Below are 14,993 nucleotides of genomic sequence, written 5' to 3'. Positions count from 1 at the left end.
GTTATACCTCCACATACCGCTTTATGTAACCCAGATACAACATCAACCAATTGGTATTAAATCAGGAAGTCTCAATTGAGCTGGAGTCTGTCATGCGCCCTCTAATCCTGTGATAATCCCTTAACCCTACATGAAAGAGGTGGAGAAAACACGTCACATTGAAAGAGTTACCACAGGTAAACGCAATGTCACACGGAAGGAAGTCGTACAACTCTCTAATCCACGCGGCTAAATGAGCCGAAACATGGATTATATGCTTGACAAACAGGTTTAAAGAAGCCTACCAGGGCAGGTGTTAGAAGGATTTGCTCGCCCTGACACCTGAAGTGGTTTAAAGACCTGCTCTTCAAAATAAAGTTAAATATACAGTAAATGCCAAAACCTGCTTTTGATGAGAAGATAAAAAGTGATAGTTCGCCTAAAATTTAAATTTCACTCATTTTCTACTCACCCTCATGTCGACTAATGTTTGGGATTATTTTCAGAGTAATCTGTTCCTTTTTGGAATAGGCAAATATATGGCTCCACAATGGCATGTTTAAATGCATTGGGAAAACCCCTGTGGAAAGGGAGAGGTTCACCATATTGGTATCCCAGGGGCCAATTACATCAAATACTTTGATAAAAAGCCTACAAGGAAGGATGTCATCTGAGCAAGAGGATGGTTTCATCTTGTTCCGGGTGCCGAAATATCACCCAAAGATACAGCAGTGAAGGAAGACCAAGAGGAGGAGAGGGGCTCACAGACAGTAGGGGTTCCAAACAAAGGGGGAGAGATTTTCTCTGACCCTGGTCTGTAAAAGCGCTATATAAATAAAAATGACTTACTTACTTACTTACATACTATATATGTCAATTTTGCGAGTGCTGCAAGTAAAGACAGTAAACACTGTGATCTCTCGCAATATTTAGTGTTTTCTATCTATGAAGCATATTAGCCTTTTATCTTCTGCTACAAACAGGCTTGATGTAAACTTTTGTCCAAACAACTCCTTTCGTTGAGTATTGAATACAAGAGGGACATTACAGACGAGCAGGATGGAGGTATTTGGATGTTTTTAAGTTTGTCTTTTTGGACAAAAAAAAAACTGAGCCTCTTTCGCGACTGTCAAATTGACAAACATGTCTGCCTGTAATTCCAAAAAGACATGGATAACTCTAATACCAACCTCGGCGTGAGGGCAAGTAGAAAATAAAAATTGAAATTTGGGTGAACTATCACTTTAAATTGTGTTAATCATGACTCTCTTGGTTTGACTCATGAATAGCAACACAGGAAGCAGCACAAGCTGAAACAGGTACGCCGTTACAATTTAATAACGTGGAAGGTGAGTAAGGAGGCAACAGGGGAAGACCGAATGGCCAATAGATCACATACAGGTTTCCGTGAAACTGCCATGCTGCCGTCTGCATGATGGCCCCGGTGGAGAGTGTCCTAAGCCAATTACAAGCACTGAGCTTTAGTTGGAGAGTTGGACAGCACTGACTGGAACAATGCCCAAGTCCATCACCTTTTGCCCTTTACAGAGAGGGCAAGAACAACTGGCTTCTACCAGACAGCAAACTTTCTCAGGTGGAGTGGCATAAATACTGCAGTAGAAAAGAGGAAACAAACTGGAAGACAACAACCCCCCCTCGACTGTCCACTGGCACACACAATGCTGTAGATTTTTGTAGGAATGTGTTATTATTTGTGTATTGTTTGACTCGAGCGTGTAAGGTCTGATTGGGCCGTGGCAATCAGATGCCCAGACATGGCCACTAGATCTGATACACAAGGGCTGTTCTCCAACCGTTCCATTTTAATGTGCTCCTGCTCTTCGTCATGATACATATGGAGCATCACTGGAGCATAATAAGGCGTCTGGCAGGTCTCAAGTCAGTGATGCTATACTCGCATTATCAGGAAGATATCTCTGGAGTCCACATTAACTGTGTCGATTGGAGGAAGTTTGAGAGCGAGGCCAGAAAGCTTATTTGATTATTGTATATGTGTCGTCACCTACCAGGAAGACAACATGAACACACCACATTAAGGTGAGGCAGAAGACAGAAGACACCCATTTCAATTGGACGTTGGCATGTTCAGTTTGTTATCATTGACACTATACGGATGTAATGCTTGAGCGGACCAATGGGCTTAATTATACGGTCTGTAAATTAAGTCGGAGCACAGAATGAATTCGTTGGATCAACCAGCTGTGAATTAAAAGTACAGCTTTGGTGTTTGGAACATTTCTGGAATAAACTACCACATTTTTTGGACCATAATGTGGACTGCATTATATAGCATTTGCTTTACTGCTTGACTGATAGCCGAGGTGTGGCTTTCGTACAATAACGAGTTAGGAGCCTCGTGGAGTATTACTAAGAAGCTTCGTAACATACCAAGTTGTACTAAAATATTAACTCTTAAATAAAGAGTGTTAAGTGGGTCCCTATAGTCCAAAACTTATGGTATTTAAATGTTTTGATTGTATTGGCCCAAATGTGCGATGGCCTACCAGGCAGTACTCCTGATTCCCAATGAAGCTTTGGTGTTGATTCTCGACCCCAAAATGTACGTCTTGAGACTATCTACCAAGAGGGATGTGTTTGTATACACATGCAGATTATGAAGTATTTTTTTAAAAAGCGATTTGATGTCAGAAAATCCTTTTGTTTAATTGTCGGTGACATAGAGAAGTCAGTATACCTTAAAACATAGAAGTCATACGTATTTTAGTGGAGTAGCTAGCCCTTGCTTTTCGTAATAATAATCAGAAGGATTTGCATTAGCTCCAGTTCCCACGTCACAAAAATAACGCAGTGCAGTGATTGGTCTGAGAAACGGGCGTCCAGTACAAAACATCAACACACTCTAGCACCATGAGGTGACCCAGAGACTGTCAAAAGCAAACGCATTGTGTATGTATTTGGGGACATCATCACAATGGGTGTTGCTTTTCTTAGAGGGCAGTAACCCAGCTAAAATGCACTGTAAATGGGTCCTCATTTATCGCGGAAAAACACCCATTCCAGGATCACCAGCCACAAGTGGCGCACGACCGCATACGTCATCAAAACAAAGAGCGGGCAGTGAACTACACGGTAGCATGTAGTCGACACACTCGACATAGTATAAAGGATTATTTCTATAATAATTCAAGTTTTATGACAAGGTGGACAAGGATGGATTGATTTGCAGACTTGCCCGCCAACATTAAAATAAAATAAAAAAATGCACGTCAGTACCGTGAACGCATCACTGCTTCTGTGACTGAATAGACAGAAATGCTGCCCTGATGTGAACCTGGTTCTTTAGGGTTCAAAATGAGATCATCCGGACCATGAACTCTTCAGTTACGTCATTTATTTATAAGTAGTTAAGAGTCATTAATAGTTATTTGATTGTATTTGAATCTTATTTTGTGTATATGTATTTCATTAATTGTATTCTATAGTGTATTCCACAACAACACACACAATTTCTTTGTAGTTTTTACAATACTAACAATGAATGTAAAATAGTTTTTGGTATAACAATAAAATCAAATGAATATTTTTTATGCTAAAACAGATGTTATAATTGCTGACTTTGGTTGAATATGATTTTGAAAAAGAAGAGCTTGTAACAAAATATAGAAAAATACTATAAACTAGTTTATTCTCAGAGTGGTGAACTTGTGACATTTTTTTTTTATAATGAATTTTAAATTTTAACTGAAATTAAGAAAGTTCACTTCCTATGTGAGCTAGTTCAAACACTGACTAGGAATATCATTTTTAGAATTTAAGGAAAATCATGGCAAAGCCCTTTAAGTCGTCGTCAAATCCAAAACCACTTACAAAGAAGTCAAACTTCTCATACCACAGTAGTTCCTTTCCTTTGTGTGCGTGTGTGTGTGTGTGTGTTACCTGAGCGAGTTGTTTGCTTGTACAGAGTTTCTCATTGAGGGAGTTCATCTGTTCCGCCATCTTCTCCTTCTCGCAGCGCAGCTCAGTGGCTGAGAGCGAAGCCGCTTTCCTCGAACTTTGCAGCGCGTGGATGTGGCGCTGCAGGGACTCGACGCGCTGTTGCAGGGAAGAGGAGGAGCAGCGCTGGGCCTGTACAAGCATCCTCTTCCTCCTTCCTCTCGTCCCTCGTTCCCACCGTTCGCGCTGATTATCATCTGAACACGAGAAAGCACACACAACACCCCAGAGTTGACGCGTGCATCAGAAATCTCCAAATCTGTATTTAGATTGTTGGGAAGAAAACTTAGAGGAAACCGATATATTTTACAACTTCAAGGATTAATCACTTTCCATTTAGAACGATTCAGGTTTGAGAGGAAAGACTTGTTTACTTCTGTGATCCTGATTGACACTATGTACAAACATTGTTCTCTGCTTCGGTTAATTGTTCGATTACAATTTTTGGCGAAGCATCAATGTGAAAAAGTCTCTTTGTCTACCTTGGGCATCGGCTTGTTTTCTTCCTAATCCGCCGTCTGATGATATTCTCTGTTGAAACTTCGGACACCTGTAGGACTGAAAGAACCGATAAGTCGATCTTTTGTGGAAAGAAACTGCAGTCACAAAATAGAAAGAAAGTCCAGAGTATTAGTAAGTAAGTAAGTAATGTATATTTATATAGCGCTTTTCCAGACCAGGGTCGCAAAGCGCTTAAACAATCAAAACAATATTCAATAAAATATATACTTTAAAGGTCAAGATTACACCGAGACAAATACAGGAGTTCCAGAAAATCAGGGAAAAGCCTGCATGAATAAAAACGTCTTAAGATGTTTCTTGAAGGAGTCAGTAGATCCATCAAAAACAGAGGGAGAGGAAGATCTCCTCTGGTCCTGAAGCGTGTTCAGGAACCATCAGTAGATTCTGATCCACAGACCTCAGAGCCCGAGCTGGGGTGTAAGGCTAGATCAGATCACTGATGTAAGGTCTAACCATGAATAGACTTGAAAGTAAGAACCAGAATTTAAAATGGATCCTGAAAGAAACTGGAAGCCAGTGAAGAGTTTTAAGGATCGGAGAAATGTAAGTTCTTCTACTAGAGTGGGTCATGAACTATGGGTGGGTATCTGGCGATACGATATGCAACCAAACTATGTCAAAACATAGACCGAGGTTGAATGTATCCATCAAAAACAGAGGGAGAGGAAGATCTCCTCTGGTCCTGAACCGTGTGCGAGGAACCATCAGGAGATTCTGATCCACAGACCTCAGAGCCCGAGCTGTGGTGTAAGGCTGGATCAGATCACTGATGTAAGGAGGAGTCTGACCATGAATAGATCTGAAAGTAAGAACCAAATTTAAAATTGATCCTGAAAGAAACTGGAAGCCAGTAAAGAGTTTTAAGGATCGGAGAAATGTAAGTTCTTCTACTAGAGCGGTTCATGAACTATGGGTGGGTATCTGGCGATACGATATGAAACCAAACTATGTCAAAACATAGACCGAGGTTGAATGTATCCTCTCATCCTCAGTGATTAGTCATAGTACAATGGCCGGAAGGACGAAAAGTGGGTGACACAAGAGTCTATCGATGCGATTTTCCAACCAAACATGATCACAGCGCAGAGCTACAAGAAGAGCACCCTTCGATAAATTAATCTCAGGGTGACGTGTGCTATTCAAACTAACTAAGCAATTAATGTCTTGCGACAGCAGCTTGTAACTGCTGCCTTTGTTCAATCAACGTCTACAAGTCGTGATGCACCTCTACAATGGGATGTGCTTGTGCGCACCAGTGAGCAGTCGTTTGCACTCATGAGTCCTGGGATGTGTGACATCTCCCAACTGCAACATCGTTTGTAGTGACATCAAAGAAGCAACTTGCACCCCTCCTTCCGTCTTCTGCCTGTTTCCTTTATACAGGGGTCAGGTAGGGTTTGATCATTGCCAGGTTTGATCACACGGTGTCATGTGGAGCCGGGGTTGGGGGGGGGAGAGGAGATGAACCGTTTGCTTTGTGACATGGTATTTGGATAGAGGCCGCGGCTGTCATCATGATCAGCTTAGGAGGAGCTGAGGAGCACATTACTGAGGCGGAGGATCTCAGAGAGTGAGTTCTCTGACAGCTCCACGCAGTAATAACCTGCGTACTTCAAAGGGACATTTTACCTACACTTCTTCCTTCGAAAAAACAGCCAAGTTAACAAAAAAAACAACATAGTAAGGCATTGCTTTGTAAAGCGGCAAGTACAATGGTCTTGAAAATCGAAAAAACCCTATCTTGGAATCGGATCCAGTAGACCTCATGTCAAAGTTGTCTATTAGCTATACTAATGTGTTGCGTCATCTGCAGCAGGGAATTTCAGACGGAACGTCAATCCAGACAGGAAGTTGTTTCAGACGAGTGATTTTTTTTAAACAGCGCCATTTTTAAATACCTGTTTGCCAGCATGTTTTTTTAAACTAATCTGTAACCCATTTAAATGATAAACATGATTTTCATATCGAACAACAAAGCGTGATTAAATTGAATTAAATAGGGAGTTAGTTGAACGTTCAACACGTATTTAGTTTATTTATAATTAGAAACAACACAACTAGTTATTAAACAGCCCTTAAAGATACTTCTGGAAGATAATGGATGATCTAATGATACCTGCTACGTAATGTGACTTAAATAAATAAATAATAAATAAGTAACATGTTTTGAAAACTATACTGCGCAAGACAAAATAAATGTAATTTGTTTATTTCATCGTGTCGTCCGCCATGGTTGTCACAGTTTTAATTATTTTTGTGTCTTGTACATATTCCACCATCTTCATCTTCGATAAGTCTTTCACGAAATACAAAAAGGCGTAGTTAGTCTGAGGCCACTTCCGGATTTGGCCACCCAAACCCTTGTCTAAACTCACTTCCTGTCTGAATCAACGGGTCTGAATCCTCTGCCTCTGCAGCTGGATATACTTGTCAAACACTGGTCTCTATAAGTCAAAAGGGCAAAACATAAAATAAATCTAAAGAAAATAACTCATCCCCTATATTAAAGTTGTTCAGAAAATCATCAAACGTGACCAAGAGTTACACCTGAAGAAGAGAAAAACAGAGAGAGGGAAATATCTTAATGAACACGTAACTAAAATGAGCTGAAACTAGTAACTCCCTACCTACCAATATAGAAAACCTAACATTGAAATGTTCCCAGGATTACACACAATAATTAGATGACACTGACCTTGTGAGTAGTATCGCTAAAAAATACGTAGAAAAATAACATGGATGAAGGAAGAGGCAGAAATAACAACTTCTCTTCTCTATGCTTCTTTTTTAATCAATAAATAATCTTGTTTGATCACTTTTTTAATAACATTTACAAATTAATATCAATAACACTGGGTTTATCACTTGAGTCCAAATGACTAGTCTATTTAGTGACAGAGAATTAAGACTATCATAATTCAACAATTCCTGCTTTAGTGCCACTTACAGTCAGTTCTCTAAATATAAATTCCATCCGGCCTGCAGCTTGGATTGTGGCAAAGATTTTGATTGAGTTCGATAATACTGGCTTAAAAAAAAATGTCCTCACATGTGTATGAACTCAAACATTAAATATAAGAATTACCTTTTTTTCCACATGTCGTCTGCGGCCTGGAACTTGCGAGGACAAACTGTCGAGACTGTCGGAGTACTCCTCGCCGCCGTCGCTGCAGGAAGCAAAACTGAAGCTTTATTGCCATTCAGGAGTTTAACTCACAACCTTAGCTCCGAAACTACCACCCTTGGACAAAAATCCAATTTACCTTTTATAGTTGATTTAGTTGACATCAAGCAAAAATATGTGCATTTCAACCCCGCCTCTGTCCAACAGAAAATCAATGTCCCATCCAATTTCAGAGCTGGAAGTGTAAATGTGGGTGTAAATTAAGTGAAAAACTGCAGTGTCTGTTGCCGACGGTGAATGCATCAACATGTATGAGAGCGGCTGTGGCCTTCATTAGCCCTCTGCGTGTGACAGACGTGTTTGAGAGGCACGGCTGAGCAGCGCCAAGCAAACTTGCGTCTGATGGACACACGGTAAGGGCTTCCTGACTCCCGCACACACAATCACACACAGGTTTATTGACAGTGACCTTTGACGTGAAGGTGGGAGCCAGTGACATTTACGCTGGCGCGTTTATTAAGGTGGAGCCTTCAAGAGGCAGCGGCGGTAAAGACCACAAAAAGAGGGTCTCTGGCTGGAACATGACAAGGTCGGGGGTCTAGTTTGGGTTAAGCTAGAAGGAGCAGAGGGACTTGAGATGCATCACTGAACATAGGCCGTTAAAGTCTTCCAGTCCTTTGTCAAGTTCAAAACCATAAGGGATGGGTGTCGAGAAAAAGTAGCAAAGGTAGTTGCTCTCACACCAGTCGAGAAAAAGTAGCAAAACAACAACAATTATGAAATTAATTCTTCTCGTGTGCTTTTTATTTTATTTTTTCCCGTTTTTTATTTATATTTTATTCTATTTTTATTCTATTTTATTTTGTTAATAGTGTCAAATTTCTAATTTTGTAAATTATTTGTATATTCTTAGGATTGTTTTTATTTTGTATTATCTCTTTTATTATTTCTTTTTTCCTTGCACTTTATTTTTTTTTTCAACTGCACTGTTGTGAAAGTGTGTTTCCCCTCTGGGGATGAATAAAGCTTTTCTATTCTATTCTATTCTAATGAATAAAAAATTAACCTATTTAACACCTTGTAACTTTCTGTTTTGACCGTTTTTTCGTCCAAAAAGACTCCAAATATCTCCATACTGCTCGTCTGTAATATCCCACTTGTAATGACACCCCAACAAGAGAAATTGTTCAAAGAAAAATTGAGTCTTTATTTTTAAGTTTGTTTGTAGAAGGAGCTAAAAGGCTGACATGCTACATAGACAGGAAAACCTTGAGTTAAAAATGGCGAGAGCTCCCAGTGTCTACCGTCAACAGGGCTACAAACAAGCTTCAAATCTAGACTTGTCCAATTTCTTTCTGAACAATTTCTCTCGTCGAGGCTTCAATACAAGAAGGACGTTACAGACGAGCAGTATGGAGGGATTTGAACGTTTTCAAGTTTGTCTTTTTGGACAAAGAAAAGTGATCCCCATTTGCAACTGTCATATGGACTTACAGTTCATTTCTCACAATAACTGCAAAGAGAGATGGATTAATCCCAACCCATAGTCGACAAGAGGGTGAGTAGAAAATGACTGAAATTCGCATTTTGGTAAACTATCAGCAGCTTGTACCATCAATAAAAACATTTTTTGTCACTACCCACCACTTCTAACCAAAGATGAGGTTTGGGACTTGTCTGCTATTTAAGAACCTCCTCTTTTGAGTCAATGCGGACTGTGAATTGGACAACCCCAAGGCACCTGTTCATAACAGTCTATGTTTTGCAGTAGGTCCAGTGTGATGGTCTAAGGATTAGGTCACTGCTTTTTGCAGATGACGTGGTCCTTTTATATTTGGGGGGGGGGGTTGTGATCTTTGGCTCACACAGGAGGGGCGATGTAACAATGAAAATAATTGAATCAAAATTAGACTTCATGATTCTCGGACAGAATAAGGTGTGATGCCCTTGCCAGGTCTGGGATGAAAATTGTACCAGTTTAATGGATATGAGTAGCTTGAGAGTTTTCAATCAATGTCATTTTTTCTTCATGCACTTCGGCTACTCTCTCCGGCTACATCGTCTGTTGAGAGACATATCTCTCCAGCGTCTACAGGTCTCCATTATAATTCATATTTCTAATTTAATTATCCATAATATCAAATTTAGATTTACATTTAAATGACAGGGAAAATGGTGAATGTTCTGAAATAAATCACGTCTTAAACAGAGTTTATCTTTTCCATAAAGTGAAAGAAATAATTGTCTGCATGTTTAATGAGTCTTGCATTAAGATAATCTCTTAATCTGGTTTTGTAACATGAGCCACACTGTCCTCTTCTGGAAACAGCTCATCAGTTTTTCACTCAAAAGTATGACACAAGAGAATCTCCTCACACGGAGACCGTCATACTCCAGAAAATTAAGATAAAACATCCTCGGGCAGAAACACTGTAATTCCAAGACGTGCAGCTGAAGAAGACCCAGGTGAGCTAAGAGACACACGAGGCTTTCCACTAACAAATCAGTTGACAGGTGCCTTAAAGAAGACAACATCTCAGTTTAGACCCTTTACTTCACAAATCCACTTATATCCTCTTCACAGGTAAAGTATATATTACACAGCTGCTTATTAGCCACATGGAGAGACATTAAAAAAACCAGGGCAAAGCTACACCCAGTCCCTGATAAATGGCCGCATGTGGATAGAGCTGGAGTGGATTACAGTACGATAAATTAGTTGGGAAGAGAGGATAGGACTGAGCGGAGGAAAGAGCGAGCAGAGACGAGGCTCACAGGGAGGCGAAAAAGTGAAGAGGAATAATGAGCTGATTGCTCTGACTGAAATCATTCTGACCATCACTCAATAAAAGTTGCCTCAGTGGCGTCCTAGCATAAAACATATTTGAAGTAATTACCGTCGATGGGCCTTAATTTAAAAGGTGTTAAACAGCTTGTAGACATCTGGCGGTGCATTACGCGGGGTCATTTGAAATATGGTAAACGAAATCAAGGCGTTGAGGCCGGTTTCGACGCGTGTAAAAATGATTAAAGCGTCCTTGTTTTCAACAAATTCCTGATGATTTTAATGTCATGGCGACTAATGGAAAAGGAGAAATGGATCGATTGAGTTTAAACTAAGCTGATATCCTGACATTTCAAATGGTTTTCCTTGATAGTACCCACTTAAGTTCTTCGAGTACTTTGATAGAATGCCTAAAAGCACTGTTTTTCAGTACAATTTCTGTCTTTTTTGTCTGTTAGTCACATGATATTTAATCTTCAACTGTCTTTAAAAGCTCTTAAGTAGCAGTAACACTCGCTGAGGTGGCTGAAGAATCACAAAAACTTCTCTTAACATTGTCTATACTCAAGTCATTAGACAAATTTAAGCTATTTCTCGACTGCTTTTTTTTCCCCCTCCGTCGACGGCAAAGAACCCTCAACCCCGACATGTCAAAGGGGACGGTTTGGTGAATATGCAGCACGGTGTATTGAAATCAAACTGCCAAAACTGACAATTTTGGTGCTGCATGACAAGTGTATGCAAACGTAACTGAAAGGTATGAAGGCTTTGGCGCCCCCCCGCCCCCCCAGCCCCTTATCCCTGTGCTTCCTGGCACCGGTTCAACTTTGCATGGAGCAGTGGCTAATTTTGCATGCAAATTTCAGTCAATAAGCTCCAAGCAAGGCGTCCCAGGATATTTCAAACACTCTGACAGTAGCCCCCCCACCACCGCCCTCCTTTCCCTCCAACCCTACTTCTCTGTATCATTCCTACTTGTATTCTTTTACCTCCTGAATATAAAATAGACAGATATGAAATTCCCTTATTTGCTTTTTGTTTTGCATATGCACATTGTCCCCTCGATACCACATGGCCCCGCACAGCTCAGTCCGCCTGCAGTCTGCACTCCAGCCACCTAAAATAATGAGGTTGAAAGCAACCAGAATCAGGATGTTGGTGTGTGTGTGTGTGTGTGTGTGTGTGTGTGTGTGTGTGTGTGTGTGTGAGAGTGCATCATTACCCATCTATGCTTATGTCCTCCCATTCCTCCTGGGTGGGATTGGGACTACGACCTCGACAGCTGATGGCTTGATTGGGGCTCCATGCTTCGTAGTTAAGTTGATGCCGGGAACCTCTGAGCTTTGTTTTCATTTTGACCTTGTTGTTAATGTTGCTGGTGTTCTTGCTTCGTCCTGCTGACTGTTTCCTATGGAAGTCCCTGGCTGCCCTCAGGATCCCCAGCTCCTGCCTCAACTTTAGTAACTGATTATGAAGCCTTGTAGCTTCTTTTTGAGTAGCGACCAACTGGGATTCCAGAGCAATGATCTCATTTTGCTGTTTCTCCCTTTGGGCTTGAGCCTGTGTCTTAGCAAACTCTTTCTGGGCATCTTCTCGGGTTCTCTGCTGATCCAGGGAGGCTTGAAGTTTACGGCAGTTGTGGAGTAAGTCTTCATTGGTCACAAGAAGATGTTTTCTCTCTTCTCGGAGTCTCTCGGTAACCTGCTCCAGAGACGTCATCTGCCTCTCCAGCTCTTCCATCTGCAGGAAACAAACATTTGCAGGCCTTAAGTTTGCTGAAACTTCTCTGCCACAACAAAACAAGTAGGGCTGTAGCAATAAACTAATCTCACAATACAAAAAAGAGTTACTTACTGTACTTACAATAGATTTGATAATATATATTCAACTCCTGACATGATTCAATAAAATATATATACGCAGGTCCTGATGCAATTTGATACGATATATTCAGTTCATGATACGATTCAATAATATATATTCAGCTCATGATACGATTAAAAGCGATATATTCAGTTCATGATACGATTCAATAATATATATTCAGCTCATGATACGATTAAAAGCGATATATTCAGTTCATGATACGATTCAATAAGATATATTCAGCTCATGATACGATTCAATAAGATATATTCAGCTCATGATACGATTCAATATGATATATTCAGCTCATGATACGATTCAATAAGATATATTCAGCTCATGATACGATTAAAAGCGATATATTCAGTTCATGATACGATTCAATAAGATATATTCAGCTCATGATACAATTCAATATGATATATTCAGCTCATGATACGATTCAATAAGATATATTCAGCTCATGATACGATTCAATATGATATATTCAGCTCATGATACGATTCAATAAGATATATTCAGCTCATGATACGATTCAATATGATACATTCAGTTCATGATACGATTCAATATGATACATTCAGTTCATGATACAATTCAATATGATATAATCAGTTCATGATACAATTCAATATGATATATTCAGCTCATGATACGATTCAATATGATACATTCAGTTCATGATACAATTCAATATGATATATTCAGCTCATGATACAATTCAATATGATATATTCAGCTCATGATACAATTCAATATGATATATTCAGCTCATGATATGATTCAATATGATATATTTAGCTCATGATACGATTCAATATGATATATTCAGCTCATGATATAATTCAATATGATATATTCAGCTCATGATACGATTCAATATGATATATTCAGCTCATGATATAATTCAATATGATATATTCAGCTCATGATACGATTCAATAAGATATATTCAGCTCATGATATAATTCAATATGATATATTCAGCTCATGATACAATTCAATATGATATATTCAGCTCATGATACAATTCAATAAGATATATTCAGCTCATGATATAATTCAATATGATATATTCAGCTCATGATACGATTCAATAAGATATATTCAGCTCATGATATAATTCAATATGATATATTCAGCTCATGATACAATTCAATATGATATATTCAGCTCATGATACAATTCAATATGATATATTCAGCTCATGATACGATTCAATATGATATATTCAGCTCATGATACGATTCAATATGATATATTCAGCTCATGATACAATTCAATATGATATATTCAGCTCATGATACGATTCAATACGATATATTCAGCTCATGATACGATTCAATATGATATATTCAGCTCATGATATAATTCAATATGATATATTCAGCTCATGATACTATTCAATATGATATATTCAGCTCATGATACGATTCAATACGATATATTCAGCTCATGATACGATTCAATATGATATATTCAGCTCATGATACGATTCAATATGATATATTCAACTCATGATACGATTCAATATGATATATTCAGCTCATGATACGATTCAATATGATATATTCAGCTCATGATACGATTCAATATGATATATTCAGCTCATGATATAATTCAATATGATATATTCAGCTCATGATACTATTCAATATGATATATTCAGCTCATGATATAATTCAATATGATATATTCAGCTCATGATACGATTCAATACGATATATTCAGCTCATGATACTATTCAATATGATATATTCAGCTCATGATATAATTCAATCTGATATATTCAGCTCATGATATAATTCAATATGATATATTCAGCTCATGATACAATTCAATATGATATATTCAGCTCATGATACAATTCAATATGATATATTCAGCTCATGATACGATTCAATAAGATATATTCAGCTCATGATACGATTCAATATGATATATTCAGCTCATGATACGATTCAATAAGATATATTCAGCTCATGATACGATTCAATATGATATAATCAGTTCATGATACAATTCAATATGATATATTCAGCTCATGATACGATTCAATATGATACATTCAGTTCATGATACAATTCAATATGATATATTCAGCTCATGATACAATTCAATATGATATATTCAGCTCATGATACAATTCAATATGATATATTCAGCTCATGATACGATTCAATATGATATATTCAGCTCATGATACGATTCAATATGATATATTCAGCTCATGATATAATTCAATATGATATATTCAGCTCATGATACGATTCAATATGATATATTCAGCTCATGATATAATTCAATATGATATATTCAGCTCATGATACGATTCAATAAGATATATTCAGCTCATGATATAATTCAATATGATATATTCAGCTCATGATACAATTCAATATGATATATTCAGCTCATGATACAATTCAATAAGATATATTCAGCTCATGATATAATTCAATATGATATATTCAGCTCATGATACGATTCAATAAGATATATTCAGCTCATGATATAATTCAATATGATATATTCAGCTCATGATACAATTCAATATGATATATTCAGCTCATGATACAATTCAATATGATATATTCAGCTCATGATACGATTCAATATGATATATTCATCTCATGATACGATTCAATATGATATATTCAGCTCATGATACTATTCAATATGATATATTCAGCTCATGATACGATTCAATACGATATATTCAGCTCATGATACGATTCAATA

At 38.2% G+C, this 14,993-nt stretch overlaps 1 protein-coding gene across 1 annotated transcript in view; it reads right to left on the bottom strand.

Moving 5' to 3' along the window:
* The window catches only part of cntln (centlein, centrosomal protein), a 93,829-nt gene that overhangs the window by 37,033 nt on the left and 41,803 nt on the right, over positions 1-14,993 (bottom strand). The window contains exons 16-19 of the mRNA XM_087807385.1: positions 11,608-12,125; positions 7,562-7,643; positions 4,437-4,512; positions 3,898-4,151 (exon numbers count right to left, since the gene is read on the bottom strand). Coding sequence (XP_087663511.1) covers positions 3,898-4,151; positions 4,437-4,512; positions 7,562-7,643; positions 11,608-12,125 — 930 coding nt within the window. The remainder of the gene's footprint in view (positions 1-3,897; positions 4,152-4,436; positions 4,513-7,561; positions 7,644-11,607; positions 12,126-14,993) is intronic.

The sequence above is a fragment of the Callionymus lyra genome, chromosome 1, assembly GCF_982586985.1.
Source record: "Callionymus lyra chromosome 1, fCalLyr1.hap1.1, whole genome shotgun sequence".
NCBI classification, from domain to species: Eukaryota; Metazoa; Chordata; class Actinopteri; order Syngnathiformes; family Callionymidae; genus Callionymus; species Callionymus lyra.
Note: the sequence above shows the minus strand (reverse complement) of the source record. Positions and strands in the feature narration are given on the sequence as shown.